This window comes from Hypanus sabinus, chromosome 4, assembly GCF_030144855.1.
Source record: "Hypanus sabinus isolate sHypSab1 chromosome 4, sHypSab1.hap1, whole genome shotgun sequence".
Lineage (NCBI taxonomy): Eukaryota > Metazoa > Chordata > Chondrichthyes > Myliobatiformes > Dasyatidae > Hypanus > Hypanus sabinus.
The window spans coordinates 186,197,969-186,221,513 of record NC_082709.1 but is presented as its reverse complement, the minus strand read 5'-3'; the positions used below and the strand labels follow the sequence as shown (position 1 = coordinate 186,221,513).

The window sequence follows — 23,545 nt, the reverse complement described above, 5'->3', positions numbered from 1 at the left end:
TCTGTGGAATTTATTGCCATAGACAGATGAGGAAAAATAGAGGACTGTGTGGGAAGGAGGGCTTAGATTGAACTTGGGGTAGGTTAAAGTGGGCCAAATTGCCTGTACTGACTGTGCTGTAGTGTTTTGTGTTTTATGTTTTTTTTTAATGTTTATTGTAGTACTGGCCAAATTCATGGCCCAGATCAATATGAAATCTTCTGTTTAAAAAATCTAATCAATTTCTGCTTGCGAGCTCTTTGATTCCCTCTCCCATCAGGATACCTCTTTGCCCTGAAGCTTTTTGAGTTCATTCAGGAGGATATTTCCAGGAGTGAAATGCTTGGTGGCGATGGGGGTGAAAGGATAAAGAAAAGACATTTCATTTCAGTTCCACCTTTCACAATCTCAGTACATCCCCACTGGTTTACCACCAATCAGGTTTCTCTGAATATCAGACAGATGAGATTATTGTCATATACACCAGGGTGCAATGAAATTTCTTGTTCACATGAAACAAACCATGTAGTTGTGATAATGAATACAACAATAAACACAGCAGCAAGCAAACAATAGCAGAGCAGTGGAAAGACTGAGATTGTATAGAAAGAAACACTGAAGAGACAATAACCTGGCTTTCTGAAGATAGGTAGAGCAACAGTGTTGGCAAATACAAAGGTAGTTGGAGGGATAGCTGGTGAATCTGTGGAATCCGTTGCTACAGATGACTCTGGAGGCCTAGTCATTGAGTATATTTAAAGCAGAAGTTGATAGATTCTTGATTAGTCAGGGTGTCAAAGGCTACGGGGAAAAAGTAGGAGAATAGGGGTTGGAAGGGATAATAAATCAGCCATGATGGAATGGCAGAACAGACTTGATGGGCCAAACGACCTAATTCAGTGGTTCAATTTAATACCAGAGGATGCACGGAGTATACAACTTGAAATTCTTACTCTTCACAGACATCCATGAAGCAGAAAAAAAAATCCCAGAGAATGAATGATAGAAACAGTAGAACCTCTGGTTCTTATTGAAAGGAAGCGGAAGATACCAGAATAACAAGGTTGGAGGCGGGTGCTACCTTTCCCACCCCACTGGCTTCACCTATCAATTTCTGGCCATCCTCTTCTCCCACCCCACCTTTTTATTCTGCCGTCTTTCCCCTTCACTTCCAGTCCTGAAGAAGGGTCTCAGCTCAAAACATCATCTGTTACTCAGTTCAATAGTTGCTGTCTGGCCTGCTGAGTTCCTCCAGCATTTTGTGAGCGTTGCTCTGGAATTCCAGCATCTGCAGAATCTCTAGTGTTTACGATTTGTGTACGTAATATTATATAATGTCATACATATAATTTCTGTACATTGTGTATAATAATGACCCAAACAAGGTTGTCTCTAACAATCTTTAATATATTGGACAACAATACATTCTGTTACTGAGTACACAAAATATGAACATTTTGAGTGGTAATGAGTAGAACTCTGCAGTTTTTGGTCACTTCTCTTAGAAAGGATGTACTGCCAAGGAAAGGGTCCAGGGGGGCTTTGTGAGAATGGTTCCATGAATGAAAGGGTTTACGTACGTGGAGCTTTGGGCCTGTACTCACTGATATCTAAAAGACTGGGGGGGGGGGGTGAGTGTTGAATCTCATTGAAACCTATTGAATATTGAAAGGGATAGCATGGAGTGCAAGACGACTGGGGACTATTTGCTGCTGCAGCCTTCCTCTATCTTCACTGCTGCTGTGATATGTCATCATCTTCCACCAGCTTGCCTGTGGAGGCTTTGGTTGAGTCACTCTTGCTTGGAAGCTCCCTGTTGGGCTTAACACTATGAGTGACCCTACCAGCAACTAAGTGCTAGATGACTAAATGGTATTGCTCCCGGGACCTCAGGAGCCCACAAGCTTCTTCACCACGACGAGGTGATGATCCTCAGAGAAGATTAATACTATTAATATCATAATGGAATAATATTATCGAGTGCCACAGTAGCGTAGTAATTAGTGCAACACTATTATAGCTTGGGGTGTTCCAGAGTTCCGGGTTCAATTCCAGCGCTGTCTGTAAGGAGTTTGTATGTTCTCCCCATGAACTGCATGGGTTTCCTCTGGGTGCTCTAGTTTCCTCCCATAGTTCAAAGATGTACCAGTTAGTATATTAATTGGTCATTGTAAATTGTTCTGATTTTAGACGTGTTAAATAGGCTCGTTGGGCCAGAATGGCCTGCTCGGCACTGCATCGCAAAATAAAAATAGTTCTGTTGTCACTGTGTATTTACGTGACATGGATAGCAATTCTGAGAGGCCCTGTCCTTTAACTTAGCACCTAACTCCCTGCACTCACTTTGCAGAACTTTGTCCCTCTTCCTACCTATAACATTGGTACTGACATGAACCACAATCTCTGGTTGTTCACCCTCCCACTTAAGAATGCTGAGGACTCTAATCAAGAGGTCCCTGACCCTGGCATCGGTGAGGCAACATACCATCTGGGAATCTTGTTCTCATCCACAGAACCTCTCTTCCATTCCCCTAACCATTATATCCCCTCTCACTCAAGCTCATCTCTTCTCCCTCCTCCCTTCTGAGCCACAGAGCCAGACTCAGCGCCAGAGACCTGACCGCTGTGATTTTGCTCTGCCAGGTTAACCTTCCCATTCCCCCACCCCCAACAGTATCCAAAGCAGTATTCTTGTTGTTGAGGGGAACAGCCACAGAGGTTCTCTGCACTGGCTGCCTATCTCCTTTCTCCCTCCTGACAGCCATCAGCCCTCCTGACCTGTGTCCATCAAACCTTTGGCGTCCCAAATTATCCGTAGTTCATCCATTTCCAGCTCCAGCTGCTTAATGTGGTGCTTTAGAAGCTGCAAATGGATGCAGTTCTTCCAGGTGTAGTCATCAGGGACATTGCTCGTCTTCCTGCCTTCCCACATCCCACCAGAGAAGCATTCTAGAATCCTATCTGGCATCCCAACTGCTCTAAACGTGCAATGATAAATAAAGAATAAATACTGAAAAATACTCTACCTACAGCCTACGCCTCTTCTTGCCAAAGCCTCGATGAGCAAGGCCTCAAACCCCCACTCTAACGCTGGCCAACTCACACAATGGCCGCTCCCATGATGGCCACTTTGCTTAAACCTTACTTATTTTTATTGGATCTTTCCATGAGCCTAATTACGCACAATGTAATGTTCTTCAGAAACTGTGGTGTGCTGACTACTCCTGCTCACTTCTTTTAAACTCACTCTCTCCTCAGGCACTGTGGCATGCAAAATGAATGGAGTTAACAACACGTGTATGTATATACTATACAATAACCCAGTGTGTGTATAACACAATAGATATATTATACATAGGAACTTGCTTGCTTCAACGGTTGTAAAGTCACCGTATGTAATGTGACCACGGACAATATTGTCAGCCCTAAGGACTGGTGATAATGGGGAGCTGTGCCATATAATTGTGCAGCTGAAGCTCTCGTCTGATCTATCTGCTAATATCTACATCATTGAATTTGCGCATAAGACATCTGACAGCGATGATACAATCTGATATATGGGTTTAATTTAAAAACTACTGTGTGATGTGCAGCTTCACAGCAAAATAACAGTTTTAAGATGTATTTTTTTTAGAGTAAACCAGATGAACATTTCCAGACCCACACCGCCAGTAAGATTGATGACATGAGGCAGGTCCGCCAAGGTTGTAGTCAGACGTGTTCCAAGAAAGTGTTGTTCACTACAGGAAGTTTTGAGGAGAGGACAGTTTCCAATGAATTTATAGAATCAAATCTATTGAATCATAGAGTCACACAGCACAGAAACAGGCCAAGAGTGAAAATAAGGATGCGTTCCTGGGTTAATGGACCGTTCTGAAATCTGATGATGGAGCGGAATGTGTCATTCATGAATCGTTAAGTGTTGAACGTGGTCTTCAGGATCCTGTACCTTGTGCTCAGGTCCTCTTGCAATAAAGAGTGGAGACGTCTTGCCACGGTTATATAACAGCCAGTACTAGATTATAATTATACCATTACAAATCAATAGTATTAACACTATTAATACTTAATATATAGCATTAATATATAATAATATAATATATAATAGTATCATTATATGTTATTTCATATAGTACTACTCTGCATGTCTGTTTTTGATAGTCATGCCTGGTAATACAAGCTACATTATTATATAGAGTACTACTACAGGCCCTTCAGCCCACCTAGTCCATGCCGAACTATTAACCTGTATAGTCCCATCGACGTGCATGTGGACCACAGCCCTCCATACCCCACCTATGTAAATTTCTCATAAATGTTGGAATCGAACATGCATCCATCACTTCCGCTAGCAGTTTGTTCTGTGCTCTCACTGTCCTCTGAGTGAAGAATCTCCCTCTCATTTACTCCTTAAGCATTTCACCTCTCACCCCAACTTATGACATTTAGTTCTAGTCTCACCCAATCTCAGTGAAAAAAAGCCTGTTTGCATTTACCCTCTCTATGTCCCTCATAATTTTGTATACCTCTATCAAATCTCCCCTTGTTCTGCTACACACTCAGGAATAAAGTCCTAATTTATTCAACTTTTCCCTATAACTCATATCCTCAAGACCTTGTGACCACCACAAGACCTTTTTTCACAGCACAAAGTGTGTATAACACAATGTATATATTGGATCCTGCTTGTTTCGATGGGAATACTATGTACAGGGGATCTGAAGAGGAATGTTTTTAACACAAAGAGAGGTTGAAATTGGAAATTCTATTACATACAGGTCTAATCTCCAGCCTAAGGAGGGATATACTTATGATATAGTGAGTGCAAAGTTCAGCAACTGATTACTGAGATGGTAGGTTTGTTCTGTGAGAAGAGATTAAGCAGATTGTACTTGCTGACAAGTGATCACATTGAAACATGCAAACTTGTTATGGAACACGAGAAGATAGATAATATTTTTCTTACACATCAGGATCTGAGGTAGCTTCCTATCTTGTCCAGTTAGGATGTGTTACTATCATGTGCTATTCCTCAGGATGGGCAAATGGAATTCTGTATAAACAAACATAATCTGCTGCATTTTGGAAACTTTAACCAATGATGGGCTTATACTACAAGTGGTAGGGCACAAGGGGGCTTTAGCACTTCATGGCAGCAGCGACTGGCAGATTGGTGCTGTTTCCTCTGGTTGATCCAGCTTCTTCCCACAGTTCAAAGATGTACTGGTTAGAGTTAGTGATTTGTAGGCATGGAAGTGTGGTAATACTTCTGAGCTGCCCCGCACTAATTAGATTAAAAACGATAAATTTCACTGCATATTTCAATGTACAATCAGTGCACAAGAGGTACATAATAAAGGACCCACTGGGTGTATGGATGCTGCTGCTGTAGCCCATCCACTTCAAGGTTTGACATGTTTTATGTTCAGAGATGCTCTTCTGCACACCACTGTTGTAACGTGAGGTTATTTGAGTTACTGGCACCTTCCTGTCAGCTTGAACCAGTCTGGCCATTCTCCTCTGACCTCTCTCATTAATAAGGCAATTTCACCCACAGAACTGCTGCTCACTGGATTTTTTTTCACACCGTTCCCTAGAGACTGTTGTGTGTGAAAATCCCAGGAGATCAGCAGTTTCTGAGATACTCAAACCACCCCGTCTGCCACTGACAATCATTCCACAGTCAGGTCACCTCAATCACATTTCTTCCCCTTTCCTTTCTTTGATCTGGACAACAACAGAACGTCTTTACCATGCCTGCATGCTTCTATGCATTGAGTTGCTGTCTCATGATTAGCTGATTAGATACTTGCTTTAATGAGCAGGTACACAGTTGTGTCAAAAAGGTGGCCATTAAATGTATACATGACAAATAAAGCTAATTTTTGAGTCATTAGACAGGCAAGAAATGGGGGGATATGGACCAGGTGCAGAGACATGGGATTAGTTTGGTTTGGCATCTTGGTCATCACAGACAAATGGGCCAATTGTCTGTTCCTGTGCTGTATCGTTCTATGTTCCATAAAGCCGTTCCATTCTAATGCAACACACACATACAGTGCTGGAGGAACTCAGCAGGTCGGGCAGCATCTATAGAAATGAATAACCAGTCAGTGTTTCAGTCCAAGACCCCTCACCACTCCCGACCTGTAGAGTTCCTTCAGTACTTTGTGTGTATTGCTCTGGATTCCCAGGAGCTGCAGAATGTCATACGTTTCATCATCATCATTATGTGCCATGTCTATTGACATAGGTGATCATGGTCTCATGGCCATGATGGCTATTGGCAAACTTTTCTGCAGAAATTGTTTGCCATCGTCTTCTTCTGGGCAGTGTCTTTACAAGATGGATGACCCCAGCCATTATCAATACTCTTCAGAGATTGTCTGCCTGGTGAGAGTGCTCACATAACCAGGACCTGTGATATGAACCAGAAGCTCTTGTGACCATCTGATCCCGTGGCTTCACATGACCCTGATCGGAGGGTGTAACAAGCGCTTACACCTTGGCTAAGGTGACCTACAGGCTAGCGGAGGGAAGGAACATCTTATGCCTCTTTTGGTATAGACCTATCTCCAGCCCACCACACACTTCTGTGTATCCATTCTGTTACAGCAGGAACACTCCAGGACCACTCCAGTCAGTAGTGTATGAAAGCTGGAGATATCTGAATTTCTATTACAGATTGAGGTTGACGTGTTTTCAGGCTGTTTTGATTGTGCAGTAACAACTCATGTCTACAGGTGATCTTGGTTAGGTCTTATTGCACAAAATTCAATAGATGAATGACATCACCTCAGTAAAGAAAAGGGACCTTTGTAAGAGACTTGGCTTGGTCGCAACATTTGATTAAACCCAGCAGAGGTATAATGTTCTATTTCACTAACTTGTTAACTACTGCGGTATAAATAAAACTAATCACAAAACATCTGGACATAAACTCTGCCAGGATTACATACGATACACAAGCAACAACTAGATGACTGACAAGCCACATCTTGCTTGTTATAACAGGCTTGTTTCAAATACAAAACCATGCTCATAACAAACAATGCAAGATGAGGAATAACTGACAAACATTATGACTTGAGAAATTATTTGAAATGAAACTGTACAAAATAGAATTTGTAATTTCAATACAAGTTGACACTGAGAGATTGGAACATTACAGGGAACTCTTTATTAGTGTAATCTACACTGTGAGTGTGTGATTGGACAATGTAAAGTGAGCTTCGCTCTGTATCTGACTGTCCCTGTCCTGGGAGTCTGTGATGGGACAGTGGAGAGGGAGCTTTACTCTGTATCTAACTGTCCCTGTCCTGGGAGTATGTGATGGGACAGTGGAGAGGGAGCTTTACTCTGTATCTAACTGTCCCTGCCCTGGGAGTGTGTGATGGGACAGTGTAGAGGGAGCTTCACTCTGTATCTGACTGTCCCTGCCCTGGGAGTGTGTGATGGGACAGTGTAGAGGGAGCTACACTCCGTGTCTGACTGTCCCTGCCCTGGGAGTGTGTGGTGGGACAGTGTAGAGGGAGCTTCACTCTGTATCTGACTGTCCCTGCCCTGGGAGTGTGTGATGGGACAGTGTAGAGGGAGCTTCACTCTGTATCTGACTGTCCCTGCCCTGGGAGTGTGTGATGGGACAGTGTAGAGGGAGCTTCACTCTGTATCTGACTGTCCCTGCCCTGGGAGTGTGTGATGGGACAGTGTAGAGGGAGCTTCACTCTGTATCTGACTGTCCCTGCCCTGGGAGTGTGTGATGGGACAGTGTAGAGGGAGCTTCACTCTGTATCTAACTGTCCCTGTCCTGGGAGTGTGTGATGGGACAGTGTAGAGGGAGCTTCACTCTGTATCTAACTGTCCCTGCCCTGGGAGTGTGTGATGGGACAGTGTTGAGGGAGCTTCACTCTGTATCTGACTGTCCCTGCCCTGGGAGTGTGTGATGGGACAGTGTAGAAGGAGCTTCACTCTGTATCTGACTGTCCCTGCCCTGGGATTGTGTGATGGGACAGTGTAGAGAGAGTTTCTCTCTGTATCTGACTCATACAATAGCAATTCTGTAAAAGATCATATTATAAATGATTAATAGGCAGCAAAATAAAGGAATAATTTCCCTTGCATTGTGGTGCCAATGAAGAAACTGTTTGTCATCAGTTGGCACTCAGGAAGTTCCAGCAGGCAGTAATGAGGTAACTGGGAGCTGGGTTGGGAGAGAACACATGCAGGAAAGCAGAATGTTTTATGTCATGCTAACACACCACGGCAAATTCCTAATGTTTATGGCTGTTGTAGGTGATTGAATATTGAGGGCTAAAAAATCATGAGTAGTGATGTGAGTTGTGCTAATGTGATAACTGGGAACCACAGCAGACGTACAGACATGGAATGCAGTGGCAGTAACAGCCAACTTTCAGGAATGTCACTCATTATGTTATAGCATACACCCATTGTTGTAATAGGAAATTGGATTAGCTGTTAGACCTGTGGATAATCATTGTATTATGTCATCATGTCTAGTCTGTTACTTAAATAAGTCTTCCTGTTGTCACCCTTCTGTTATCAGAATGTATTTTTACTGGCAATCTCATCAACTGAGAATGTAAAGCCATACCAAGTTCATGATCAGGTAGATCAGCTTTGATGATTATTTCAAACACCGACTCCATGTGATGTTTCAGTTTGCTCCTACAGTGGGGAGTATAGTTGATCTTTGATCTTTGAGGAGATCTCACTAAAACATATGGACAGTTTATGCTCAGCACGGTGGAGAGTGCAGTAAACATCGCAGAGCAGCGAGCAAATCTGGCCTCACTTCTGCCTCCAGGAACACAAGCGAGCACAGCTGCTGGAATCTAGAGCATCAGGGCGGCGCAGTTACACTGCGTTTACCGTAACGCTACGACAGCACCAGTGACCCAGGTTGAATTCTGCCACCGTCTGTAAAGAGTTTATCTGTTCTCCCTGTGACTGTATGGGTTTCCTTTGAGTGCTCTGGTTTCTTCTCACATTCCAAAGAAGTACAGGTCAGGGTTAGTAAGGATTAGTGAGTTGTGGGCATGCTACGTTGGTATCGGAAGCATGGCGGTACTTGCAGGCTGCCCCCAGCACATCCTTGGACTACGTTGATCGTTGATGCAGATGATGCATTTCACTGTATGGCTCGACATTTCGATGTACAGGTGACAAATAAAGCTAATCTTTATCTTTATAACCCTAACCTTTATATCACCACGTAGTAGTAAGTTGTGGCATCCGAGGTTATCTGCCAAATGTGGAATTGGGCTTCTGCTTGCTGGAACCATAGGTGAGGTCGCAGCGTCCAGAAGCTTGGCAGTTTTAATGAAACTGCATGAACAGATGCGGCATCGTTCATCTCTGGTCCTAATATCGTTTGGGCCGTCGGGGTCACCAACTGTAGCGGTGTGCTACACGCTGCGCTGCAATAACAACACGTAGTCGGTGAGCTGCAGTTACAAAAGAGGTTTATTCAAACTTTGCAGCCTCGCTTCAAAGCCTTCCAGACCCCGCCCTCCCCGCGCGGGGATGCTGTGGGGGCATGTATTCACAGTCCCGTCCCGCGCGCGGGCTTTTCCCCTTGCTCGTGAAGCAGGCTTGGCGCCTTCTTTGAGACCTGCCTCAATGCCGGCACGCGCCGCTTTGTGAGCCGGTTCGAGTGCGCTGGGAAGAGGGTCGCCACACAATCCCATTTTTGGTGTGAGACACTGTGCTGGGTCTAAGCTCTATCACAGCAGGTGTGGAGGGTGTTTGATCTGAGAGCGATTTGCCCGTGTGCTCTCTGCAGCAGTCATAGTGCACATTGGACTCCACATACCTACCATCTTGGAATGTGCGTGTCCTTATCACCTGGTCATGGACATTTCTACTTGTTGGGAAGACCTACATCTCTCACTTGATTTTCAGAGAGTCATAAAGTCATTCAGCCCTTCAGCCCATCCAGTCCATTCTGAACTATTAATCTGCCTAGTCCCATTGACCAGCACCCAAACCATGGGTCTCCATACCCCTCTCATGAATGAACCTATCAAATCAAACCCAAACCCACCACTTCCACTGGCAGCTCATTCCACACTCTCATCACCCTCTGTGAAGAAATTCCCCCATATGTTCTCCTTAAGCATTTCACCTTTCACCCTTATCCCATGACCTCTAGTTCTACTTTCACCCAACCTCAGTGGAAAAAGTCTGCTTGCATTTACCCTATCTATACCCCTCGTAATTTGTATACCTCTATCAAATCTCCCCTCATTCTCCTACACTCCCAATTTATTCAACCTTTCCCTGTAACTCGGGTCCTCATATCCTGACAACATAAATTTTCTCCGGATTCTTTCAATCTTATTAATATCTTTCCTGTCGGTAGGTAACTGGAACTGAATATAATGCTCCAAGTTAGGCCCCAACAGTGTCTTGTTCAAATTCAATATAACAACCCAATCCCTGTGCTCAATGTTTTGTTCTCTGAAGGCCAATGTTTACTTCACAACTCTCATCTACCTGTGATACCCCAAAAGCCACTGGTTCATTGGGTTGTATTCATGTGTATTGTCGAATGGCAGTGAAAATTGAACTTGAATTTGAACATATACTTCCAAGGAATTGTGAGCGGTGACTGGGCCTTGGAGTGATGGTGCTTGAGAGCCTCACCGTGTGTGCTTGGAGTGCTGATTGCCGATGGCAATTTTTTCCTCAGTCAGTTGCTTTGCTTTAACTCCCTCTTTCTGTTCTGCACACAGTGCTGCGAGATGACTTCCGCCAGAACCCCACTGACGTGGTGGTGGCAGCTGGTGAGCCTGCCATCATGGAGTGCCAACCCCCTCGTGGGCATCCGGAACCCACCACCTTTTGGATGAAGGACGACGTCCGCATCAGTGACCGCGACGACCGGATAACGGTGGGTGTTCCACGGCCACACCGCTGACCTTTCTCTCTCTCCCTCTGCGCACACCAGTGATTAAAGTCAGAGATTCATACAGCACACGAAGAAACACTTTTGCCCATCTGTTTCATTTATTCACTCGAGAGCAGGAGATTGAGGAATACAAGATCGAATGGGTCGGAGCCAGTGTGAAAGCACATAGACTTTTTTCCAGGCAGAGGGTGCTAGAAACAAGAGGTCATCGATTTTAGCTCAGAGGTAAGAGATTTAGAAGAGACACCAGGTGCAGCTTTTTCACACAAATGGTGGTGTGTATTTAAATTCAATGTAAATTTATTATCAAAGTACATATATGTCACCATATGCAACCCTGAGATTTGTTTTCTTGTGGGCATTCACGGTGAATAGAATCAATGAAAAACTACATACAGCGAGACAGCCAAACAACCAAAGTGCAAAAATAAACAAACTGCGCAAACACAAAAAGAAAAAGAAATAATGAATAAACAAGCAATAAGCATTGAGAACGTGAGAAGAGTCCTTGAAAGTGAGTCCATAGGTTGTGGGAACAGTTCAGTGTTTGAGGTTCAAAGTTCAAAGTAAATTTATTATCAAGGTACATATATGTCACCACATCCAACCCTGAGTTTCATTTTCTTGCAGGTAAGTGAAGTTGAATGAAGTTATCCCCTCTGGTTCAACACCCTGATGGTTGAGGGGGTGATAACTGTTCCTGAAACAGGTGATTTGTGTCCCTCTTTCCTGATGGCAGCAGCAAGAAGAGAGCATGGCCTGGGTGATGAGAGTCCTTGAAGATGGATGAATGAGTTTTTAGAAACAGGGGCTGAGGCTGGTGTGTTAGCAATATTTAAAAATCATCCAGGTGAATACATAAAGAGGAGAGGTTGAGAGGAATGAGCCAAACGTGGAAAGATGGGACCAGATTGATGTGCAACTCAGTCGGCATGGTTGAGTTTCAGCCATAGCACTGTAGAGTAATACAGCAGGGAAAAAAGGCCCTTCAGCCCAACTCCTCCATACTGACCACAGCATCCTCCTTGCTGATACCTGTTGACCTTGTTCAGCCCATAACCCTTAAATGTTGTAATCGTTATTTCCTCTGGCAGCTCATTCCAGGTACTCTCTGCCTTCTGTGTAATGAAATCACCTCTCAGGATTCCTTAAAATCTCTTCCCTCTCATTTTGTATCTATGTCTTCGAGTTTTGGACTCTCTGAAGTTGGGGAAAAGACTACACACGTCCACCCTATCTACACCCCGCATGATTTTATAAATTGAGGGCACACCTTATTTTCCTCCACTCCAAGGAGTAAAAACCTACAAAAAGGTTGAGAACCTCTGCTTTAGAATAGTGAGGGGAATCTTAGCAAAATCTACCAAAATATTGAAAGGCCAGGAATGGATGTGGAGAGGAAGCAGCATGCATCATCAAGGACCCCCCCCCCCCTCCCCACCCACAACCAGCCAGATCATGATCTTTGCTTGCTGCTGCCATCAGGAAGGAAGTACAAGAGCCTTGGGACCCACAGCACTAAGCTGAGGAACAATTGTTACCCCTCAAGCATCAGGCTCTTTAACCAGAGGGGATAATGTCATTCAACTTCTCTCACCCCATCACTGAACTGATTCCACAACCTATAGACTCACTTTCAAGGAGTTTTCATCTCATGTTCTCGATACGTATTTATTTATTCTTTCTTTCTTTTTGTATTTGCACAGTTTATTGTCTTTTGCACTGGGGGTGCAGGCCCAGTTGGTGTGGACTTTCTTTGATTCTATTCTAGTTATTGAGTATGCTCGCACGAGAATGAATCTCAGGGTTGTAAATTGGTGATATACTGTGTGTATATCTGATAATAAATTTACTTTGAACTTTGAATATTTCCATCGGTGAGAGAGTCCAGGACCAGAAGGCAGAATGTCCCTTTAGAACACAGATATGGAGGAATTTCTTTCGCCGGAGGTTGGTGAATGTGTGGAATTCATTGACACAGATAGCTGTGAAGATCAGCTCATTGTGTATATTTAAAGTGGAAGTTGATAGGTTCTTGATTTTATTTATTTATTGAGATGCAGCATGGACCAATAATGGTGTGAAAGGTTACGAGGAGAATGGGGTTGAAAGGGATAATAAATCAGCCATGATTGCAGCAGACCTGATGGGTTGAATGGCCTAATTTTGCTCCTACGTCTAAAGGCTTCATGGTAATTTGCATTGCTGCCACGTTTCTTTGTCTCACAGATGCATGGAGGGAAGCTGATGATATCAAACACCAAGCGAAGTGATGCTGGGACCTACGTCTGCGTTGGGACTAACATTGTGGGGGAGAGGAACAGTGAACCTGCTGAACTGACTGTGTTTGGTAAGGTCTCTGCTTCACCACGAGGGAATAACTTCTAATTTTATCTGAGGGACTCAACACAGCTTCTTGATTGACCATCTGCTCTGGAAACAAAGGGATAGCAGTATGAGAGATAAATTAGAATCACCTTCTAACAGTGGAGATGTCAAATACCAGAGGTCATGCAGTTCAGGGGAGAGTTTAAAGATGAGTGGAGTGCATGTTTTACACCAAGTGGAGCAGGCTGTCAGTGGGATTGGTGGAACCAGATAACACAGTGATGTTTAACAGGCTGTTAGGTAGATATAGGAATATCAAATTCAAGTTTAATTGTCATTTGACCATACACATGTAAACAGCTAAATGAAACACCCCTCTTCTGGAGAAGTTCAGCACAACATTGGGGCCGAAGGGCCTGTGCTGTGTTGTAGTGTTCTATGCTATTTGCTCTAAGAGTGAGGCATGATGAAATGTGGTGTGAGGGCATGAATTTAAGTGGAGGGGGTTAAAGTTCAAGGGTAAATCTATGCAGAATATACAGGGAATGGGGGCATTTGGTTCATGTGCAGGCACAAGAGATTTAGTTTAATTTGGCATTGGGGTTCATCCCGTCTGTTATTATGTAGCCTCCCAAAAAGCACACCAAGAAATTGATGCCACACTCTGTATCCACTCATCAGTTCTACTAAACCCTTCTTAGACCTCGCTTGGAGTTTTATGTTCAGTTCTGGTCACCTCATTATAGAGAGGGTGCAGAGGAGATTCACCAGGACGCTGCCTGGATTAGAGAGGGTGCAGAGGAGATTCACCAGGATTCTGCCTGGATTAGAGAGGGTGCAGAGGAGATTCACCAGGAAGCTGTCTGGATCAGAGAGGGTGCAGAGGAGATTCACCAGGATTCTGCCTGGATTAGAGAGGGTGCAGAGGAGATTCACCAGGATTCTGCCTGGATTAGAGAGGGTGCAGAGGAGATTCACCAGGATTCTGCCTGGATTAGAGAGGGTGCAGAGGAGATTCACCAGGATTCTGCCTGGATTAGAGAGGGTGCAGAGGAGATTCACCAGGATTCTGCCTGGATTAGAGAGGGTGCAGAGGAGATTCACCAGGATTCTGCCTGGATTAGAGAGGGTGCAGAGGAGATTCACCAGGATTCTGCCTGGATTAGAGAGGGTGCAGAGGAGATTCACCAGGATTCTGTCTGGATTAGAGAGGGTGCAGAGGAGATTCACCAGGATTCTGCCTGGATTAGAGAAGGTGCAGAGGAGATTGACCAGGATGCTGCCTGGATTAGAGAGGGTGCAGAGGAGATTCACCAGGATTCTGTCTGGATTAGAGAGGGTGCAGAGGAGATTCACCAGGATTCTGCCTGGATTAGAGAGGGTGCAGAGGAGATTCACCAGGATTCTGCCTGGATTAGAGAGGGTGCAGAGGAGATTCACCAGGATTCTGCCTGGATTAGAGAGGGTGCAGAGGAGATTCACCAGGATTCTGCCTGGATTAGAGAGGGTGCAGAGGAGATTCACCAGGATTCTGCCTGGATTAGAGAGGGTGCAGAGGAGATTCACCAGGATTCTGCCTGGATTAGAGAGGGTGCAGAGGAGATTCACCAGGATGCTGCCTGGATTAGAGAGGGTGCAGAGGAGATTCATCAGGATTCTGCCTGGATTAGAGAGGGTGCAGAGGAGATTCACCAGGATTCTGCCTGGATTAGAGAGGGTGCAGAGGAGATTCACCAGGATGCTGCCTGGATTAGAGAGGGTGCAGAGGAGATTCACCAGGATGCTGCCTGGATTAGAGAGGGTGCAGAGGAGATTCACCAGGATGCTGCCTGGATTAGAGAGGGTGCAGAGGAGATTCACCAGGATGCTGCCTGGATTAGAGAGGGTGCAGAGGAGATTCACCAGGATTCTGCCTGGGTTAGAGAGGGTGCAGAGGAGATTCACCAGGATTCTGCCTGGATTAGAGAGGGTGCAGAGGAGATTCACCAGGATTCTGCCTGGATTAGAGAGGGTGCAGAGGAGATTCACCAGGATGCTGCCTGGATTAGAGAGGGTGCAGAGGAGATTCACCAGGATTCTGCCTGGATTAGAGAGGGTGCAGAGGAGATTCACCAGGATTCTGCCTGGATTAGAGAAGGTGCAGAGGAGATTGACCAGGATGCTGCCTGGATTAGAGTGGGTGCAGAGGAGATTCACCAGGATTCTGCCTGGATTAGAGAGGGTGCAGAGGAGATTCACCAGGATGCTGCCTGGATTAGAGAGGGTGCAGAGGAGATTCACCAGGATGCTGCCTGGATTAGAGAGGGTGCAGAGGAGATTCACCAGGATGCTGCCTGGATTAGAGAGGGTGCAGAGGAGATTCACCAGGATTCTGCCTGGATTAGAGAGGGTGCGGAGGAGATTCACCAGGATTCTGCCTGGATTAGAGAGGGTGCAGAGGAGATTCACCAGGATTCTGCCTGGATTAGAGAGGGTGCAGAGGAGATTCACCAGGATTCTGCCTGGATTAGAGAGGGTGCAGAGGAGATTCACCAGGATTCTGCCTGGATTAGAGAGGGTGCAGAGGAGATTCACCAGGATTCTGCCTGGATTAGAGAGGGTGCAGAGGAGATTCACCAGGATTCTGCCTGGATTAGAGAGGGTGCAGAGGAGATTCACCAGGATGCTGCCTGGATTAGAGAGGGTGCAGAGGAGATTCACCAGGATTCTGCCTGGATTAGAGAGGGTGCAGAGGAGATTCACCAGGATTCTGCCTGGATTAGAGAGGGTGCAGAGGAGATTCACCAGGATGCTGCCTGGATTAGAGAGGGTGCAGAGGAGATCCACCAGGATGCTGCCTGGATTAGAGAGGGTGCAGAGGAGATTCACCAGGATGCTGCCTGGATTAGAGAGGGTGCAGAGGAGATTCACCAGGATTCTGCCTGGATTAGAGAGGGTGCAGAGGAGATTCACCAGGATTCTGCCTGGGTTAGAGAGGGTGCAGAGATTCACCAGGATTCTGCCTGGATTAGAGAGGGTGCAGAGGAGATTCACCAGGATTCTGCCTGGATTAGAGAGGGTGCAGAGGAGATTCACCAGGATTCTGCCTGGATTAGAGAGGGTGCAGAGGAGATTCACCAGGATTCTGCCTGGATTAGAGAGGGTGCAGAGGAGATTCACCAGGATTCTGCCTGGATTAGAGAGGGTGCAGAGGAGATTCACCAGGATTCTGCCTGGATTAGAGAGGGTGCAGAGGAGATTCACCAGGATTCTGCCTGGATTAGAGAGGGTGCAGAGGAGATTCACCAGGATTCTGCCTGGATTAGAGAGGGTGCAGAGGAGATTCACCAGGATTCTGCCTGGATTAGAGAGGGTGCAGAGGAGATTCACCAGGATTCTGCCTGGATTAGAGAGGGTGCAGAGGAGATTCACCAGCATTCTGCCTGGATTAGAGAGGGTGCAGAGGAGATTCACCAGGTTTCTGCCTGGATTAGAGAGGGTGCAGAGGAGATTCACCAGGATTCTGCCTGGATTAGAGAGGGTGCAGAGGAGATTCACCAGGATTCTGCCTGGATTAGAGAGGGTGCAGAGGAGATTCACCAGGATTCTGCCTGGATTAGAGAGCGTGCAGAGGAGATTCACCAGGATGCTGCCTGGATTAGAGAGGGTGCAGAGGAGATTCACCATGATGCTGCCTGGATTAGAGAGGGTGCGGAGGAGATTCACCAGGATGCTGCCTGGATTAGAGAGGGTGCAGAGGAGATTCACCAGGATTCTGCCTGGATTAGAGAGGGTGCAGAGGAGATTCACCAGGATTCTGCCTGGATTAGAGAGGGTGCAGAGGAGATTCACCAGGATTCTGCCTGGATTTGAGAGGGTGCAGAGGAGATTCACCAGGATTCTGCCTGGATTAGAGAGGGTGCAGAGGAGATTCACCAGGATTCTGCCTGGATTAGAGAGGGTGCAGAGGAGATTCACCAGGATTCTGCCTGGATTAGAGAGGGTGCAGAGGAGATTCACCAGGATTCTGCCTGGATTAGAGAGGGTGCAGAGGAGATTCACCAGGATTCTGCCTGGATTAGAGAGGGTGCAGAGGAGATTCACCAGGATGCTGCCTGGATTAGAGAGGGTGCAGAGGAGATTCACCAGGATTCTGCCTGGATTAGAGAGGGTGCAGAGGAGATTCACCAGGATTCTGCCTGGATTAGAGAGGGTGCAGAGGAGATTCACCAGGATTCTGCCTGGATTAGAGAGGGTGCAGAGGAGATTCACCAGGATGCTGCCTGGATTAGAGAGGGTGCAGAGGAGTTTCACCAGGATGCTGCCTGGATTAGAGAGGGTGCGGAGGAGATTCACCAGGATGCTGCCTGGATTAGAGAGGGTGCAGAGGAGATTCACCAGGATTCTGCCTGGATTAGAGAGGGTGCAGAGGAGATTCACCAGGATTCTGCCTGGATTAGAGAGGGTGCAGAGGAGATTCACCAGGATTCTGCCTGGATTAGAGAGGGTGCAGAGGAGATTCACCAGGATTCTGCCTGGATTAGAGAGGGTGCAGAGGAGATTCACCAGGATTCTGCCTGGATTAGAGAGGGTGCAGAGGAGATTCACCAGGATTCTGCCTGGATTAGAGAGGGTGCAGAGGAGATTCACCAGGATTCTGCCTGGATTAGAGAGCAGGCCTTATGAGGAAACATTGAGTGAACTCGGGTTTTTCTCATTGGAGAAGAGTGGGAGGGAGGTGACTTGATAAAGGTGTACAAGATGGCAAAAAGCTTAGCTTGAGTAGACAGCCAGTGGCCTTTCTTTTTCCAAGGTGGAAATGGCTAATATGAGGGGGCATAAGTTTAAGATGATTGGAGGAAAGTACTGGGGGATGTCAGAGTTAGTTTTTTTAAACAGAGGGTGGTGGGTACGTAGAATTCCTGGCCAGGGAAGTGGTAGAGGCTGAGACATTAGAGATGTTTGAGGTACTCTTTGATGGGCAGATGGATGGAGTCCTATGTATGAGGGAAGGGCTAGTTTGATCTTAAAGTATGTTGAAAGGTCGGTACAACCTCGTGTGCTGAAGGGCCTGAACTGTGCTATACTGTTCCATGTCCTGTGAGAAAGGGGCAGGAGGGGCATGCTTCTGAGAGAGCGTGCGTTCCAGGAAGATGCATGAGGTAAGCGTTTACATAGGGAGTGGTCTGTGTCTGAAATGCGCTGACTGGCTGGTGGTCATCAGTGATCTAATTGAACTCCATGATTGTCGCTGGGAGCGCACTGTCCCCAGCACTGTCATCGCTGATTTGACTTCATGCAAGTGGCACATTTCACTGAATGTTTCGATGTGGTGGTTGTCCGTCGATGGCAGGAGTCCTGTGCGGGTGAGTTTTTTAAGGGAAAAGGCATTGCATTGGGGCATTTCCGCACTCTCGACTTCAGAAGTCCAGGTCCAGTGGCACGAACAAGCATCACAAACTTTGCTTGCGGTGGATGGCCATGACGTGGCTTGTCCTGCCCTTTGCTCTCCAGAACTGCCCTCCAGGCTGTTGGATCTCATCCGCCCCGGTCCGCTGGTGCTGATTTTACAGGCTAGGACAGGCATGACCCTAGCTTACCGGGTTCTGAGGAATCTGTCTGGGTTAGCCCACCTGCCGAAGCGATGTGGCCACTGCTGTAAGCAAACAGCTACTTGGAGCCACAGGTGAGAACTGAGCGTCCAGTGGGGCCTAGAGATGAGTCAGCTGCTTCGGAAAGGATACGACAAGTCCCTTCACCAGAGGTGCTAACTCACCATGGACACCCCATACTCCACGCCCCGTACACGTGACCCATAAAGCTGATCTCTAATCAGTATATAAAAGCTTCTTACACGTATCACTGCTTATTCCTTTGCCAATCACATTCAGTCCTGCAATTGATGCCCACACAACCTAATCTACGAAATTCACTGCTCTAGAAGCAGGACTACCCTCCCCATGCCGTGTGAGGTGTGGGCTGCACCTTACTCTGAGACACCTCGCGTCTTTGCAAATCAGAAACGCAAGATGTTCTGCAGAGTATTACGCACGACGTGCTGGAGGAGCTCAGGAGGTCAGGCAGCGTTCATGGAGGGGAATAAACATTTCAGGCCGAGACCCTTCATCAGGACAGGAAAGGAGGTGGGGGGAGCCAGAATAAGAAGGTAGGGGAATGGGGCGTACAAGTTGGCAGGTGATAGGTGAGACCAAGTGAGGGGTTTGCAAAGTAAGAAACGGGGAGGGAATAGGTGGAAGGAGTAAAGGGGTGAAAAAGAAGGAAGCTGATTGTGGACCATGAGAGTGTAGCCCCCTGCTAAGCCTGAGGCTCGCTCAGCTCGCTTCCATCTGGGGGGGGAGGGGGGCAGCCTTCGGCCCCGCCACACTGGGTAATCAGCCTGTGTGGACGCTGTGTGATATCCCCACCATGCCAACTAACAGACAGTGCATCATATGCGATTAAATTATTACACTTTATAGGTCTTACTGGAACTATGTACTTAATAGAGATACAATATAAAAGGAAAAGTAAAAGGCGCCAAACTTATCAAAGTCCAACCACTTCGTGCACAACCATTGGAGCTCAGTCAACGACGTCTTCTTGCCACCATTCGATCCCCTCTGAACTCCTCGACCCGCCGCCTGGGACCAACCACGGTGGTCAACCAGACTCTCCACACGAATCTCCTCGCCGAAAACCCTGGGCCTCGGACCCCCGCTCGGGGTCCGTTCCATCACCCAGCTTACAACATCGTGTTTTCTCCCTTTAACCCCCGGCGCCATCTCCCCCAAAGTCCGCGCAACACTAGCTTACAGACCCACAAGAAAGAATAACATCTATCCCAACTGGTTAACAAATGAATACAGTTCTCGTTATTAGTATTTATAACCCAAACAAGCAGCGAGAGAAAGCACTCTCTCACCAGTTAACCTAACAAAGAAGCATTTTTACTTTTAACATAACAAAGTAGCCTTTTTATTAGCCTTAGCAGTAACATAAAAGAAGAAACCCCTTACCAGAGCAATGGAAGAAGGAGGGGCACCAGAGTGCCGTGAGGGGCAGGTGAGGAGAAGAGAAGGAGTGAGAGGGCAATACGAATGGGGAATTGAAAAGGAAGAAGGGGAAGAGAGGGGAGACATTTCTGGAAGGTCCAAATTCATTTACAGATTCTGGAAACCGAAGACAACAGTCCTGAAGAAGGGACTCAGCCTGAAAAATAAATTGCTTATTTATTTCCATAGATGCTGCCTGACCTACTAAGTTCCCCCAGCATGTTTTGCGTGTTGCCCCTTTGCAATGTTCCACTATTCCACTCATTGCAGTTGACCCTGGTCTCGCTGGATGGTCCTTTGGACCTGAAGGACAAAACTCAGTAAAGGAGGAAACTCTGCTGTGGAAGGGTGGTCTCCTGTTGTGGGAGATTAAACTGTGTAAGCAAATTGTGCAGGTGATTGAACTCACATTAATCTCCTCATAAATGAAGTTAATTATCATGGGCATTCTCCATGACGGGGAGGTAATCAGGTAGCAAATTACTGCAAGATCTGTAACCTCGAGTTGTACTTTGACTCACAACTGACTAACCTCTCTCTCCCTGTTCTTGCCCTCTCACTTCTCTCTCTGTCTCCCCCCCTCACCTTGTCTCCCTTTATCTCGTCTCTCTCCAATCTGTCTGTCTCTGTCTCTGACTGTCTCACTCTATCATTCTCTGACTCTTTTTTCTCTCTTTCACTTCTCTCTCTCTCTCGCTCTCTCTATCTCAATCTCATCCCCTCTCTTGTCTCCCTGCTGTTGGTGATTTCGCTGGTCGGCAGAGCGGCCCACCTTCATGAAGAGACCCATCAACCAGGTGGTACTGGAGGATGAGGCAGTGGAATTCCGTTGCCAGCTACAGGGAGATCCACAGCCCACTGTGAGATGGAGGAAGGATGACACAGATGTAGCTCGGGGCAGGTGAGTAAGATTGGGTGGTATTGGAGATTCTCCTGAATGCTCACTGAACTTAAACAGTGTTTACAAGTTTCAGACCCTTTCTGGGAGTGTGTAATAGGAAAGTGTAGAGGGAACTCCACTCTGTATCTAACTGTCCCTGTCCTGGGAGTGTGTGATGGGACAGTGTAGAGGGAGCTTCATCCAGTATCTAACTGTCCTTGTCCTGGAAGTGTGTGATGGGACAGGGTAGAGGGAGCTTCACTCTGTATCTATCTGTCTCTTTCTCTCTCTATCTCTATCTCACTCTCTCTTGGTGATTTTGAGGGAGTTTCACTCTGTATCTAACTGTCCCTGACCTGAGAACATGGGACTGAACAGAGTAGATGGAGCTGCACTCTGTATCTAACTGACTCTAACTGTCCCTGTGCTGAATGTATTTGATACAGTCATAACACACCATTTATCTTGTTAAGTGATAAATTCTTGGAAAAAGAACAACTGAGATTGAAGTTGATCGTTATAGTTTAGAAGTAAGTTGTAACTTTAGAAGGATTTTGGATTAGATATGCTGCTGGTAGTTACAGCTGTCAGGACGAACAAGATTGTAGATAAATCAGCAGCCAGCTGGGGCAAAGTGTTGGTCCCTTCTCCAGGAACCAGCATGGTGTGCAGGGACTGAAGGAGGAATGTTGTAGTCATCCTGATAACGCGGCACTCTTTGGAGTCTTTCAGTGTTGAGCAGGCAGGTGTTAACAATATCAGTTGGACAGGGTCCTGAAGTATATTGAAATATCCAAAATACAGATTGTCGGCTTATCTCAACCCAGCCCTGTGACTTAAAGCCTCTCACTCTGTGCCTGCACTGATGGGGTTCTAGGGAGGGATCTGATCCGTGGGGACAAACTTTAATCAAAATCAGGTTATCATGGTAAAGGCATCCATTCTCCAATCTTCCGTCCAGTTTTTTATGTTGGTCTAATTATATGGACCCCCAACTTGCATCTAAAACCATTCATTGTGCAAGAGCTGGCAGGAGAATCACGTGACAGGCTCCAGCACACACACACACACACACACACACACACACACACACACACACACAGGCACACAGACACAGACACACACACACACACACACACACACACACACACACACACAGGCACACAGACACAGACACACACACACACACACACACACACACACAGGCACACAGACACAGACACACAGACACAGACACACACACACACACACACACACACACACACACAGGCACACAGACACAGACACACAGACACAGACACACATACACACACACACACACACACACACACACACACACACACACACAGGCACACAGACACAGACACACAGACACAGACACACACACACACACACACACACACACACACACAGGCACACAGACACAGACACACAGACACAGACACACACACACACACACACACACACACACACACAGGCACACAGACACAGACACACAGACACAGACACACATACACACACACACACACACACACACACACACACACACACAGGCACACAGACACAGACACACACACACAGGCACACACACACACACACACACACACACATACACACACATGTACTCCTGAATGTAATAAAGTGGCCAGTGAGCTGCTGTAGCCCATTCACTTCAAGGTTTGATGTGCTATACATTCAGAGATGCTCTTCTGCACACCACTGTTGTAACGTATGTTTATTTGAGTTACTGTCACCCTCCTGTCAGCTTGAACCAGTCTGGCTGTTCTCCTCTGACCTCTCTCATTAACAAGGCATTTTCACCCACAGAACTGCTACTCACTGGATGTTTTTTGTTTATCACACTATTCTCTGTAAACTCTAGAGACTTTTATGAGTGATAATCCCAGGAGATCAGCAGTTTCTGAAATACTCAATCCTCCCCATCTGGCACCAACACCAGCGTCACTTTGATCACGTTTCTTCCCCATTCTGATGTTTGGTCTGAAAAACAACTGACCTGCTTGACCATGTCTGTATGCTTTTCTGCATTCAGTTGCTGCCACATGATTGGCTGATTAGTTATTTGCATTAATGAGCAGGTGTATGGGGATGCCTAATAAAGTGGACATTGAGTGCGCGCACATACACACACATACCTGTAGAGACAGTGAATACACAGGCTCTAAAGTAAAGGCATAATTTCATTGGCACTGATGTTGAAAGAGTGGCTCACTGGCCACTTTATTACATTCAGGAGTATGTGTGTGTGTGTATAGGTGTATGTGTGTCTGTGTCAGTGTGCATGAGTGTGTGTGTTTGTGTGCCTGTGTCTGTATGTGTGCATGTTGAAAGGTAAAATATAGTTTTACCAAGTGTGAAAGTTGTAGTTAAGAAGTT

General features: G+C 46.3%; 1 protein-coding gene across 5 annotated transcripts in view; it reads left to right on the top strand.

Moving 5' to 3' along the window:
• robo2 (roundabout, axon guidance receptor, homolog 2 (Drosophila)) overlaps positions 1-23,545 on the top strand; it is a 596,210-nt gene that overhangs the window by 341,084 nt on the left and 231,581 nt on the right. For all 5 annotated transcript variants that reach the window (XM_059969002.1, XM_059969005.1, XM_059969004.1 and 2 more), the window contains exons 3-5: positions 10,734-10,891; positions 13,139-13,259; positions 21,031-21,169. In XM_059969002.1, coding sequence (XP_059824985.1) covers positions 10,734-10,891; positions 13,139-13,259; positions 21,031-21,169 — 418 coding nt within the window. The remainder of the gene's footprint in view (positions 1-10,733; positions 10,892-13,138; positions 13,260-21,030; positions 21,170-23,545) is intronic.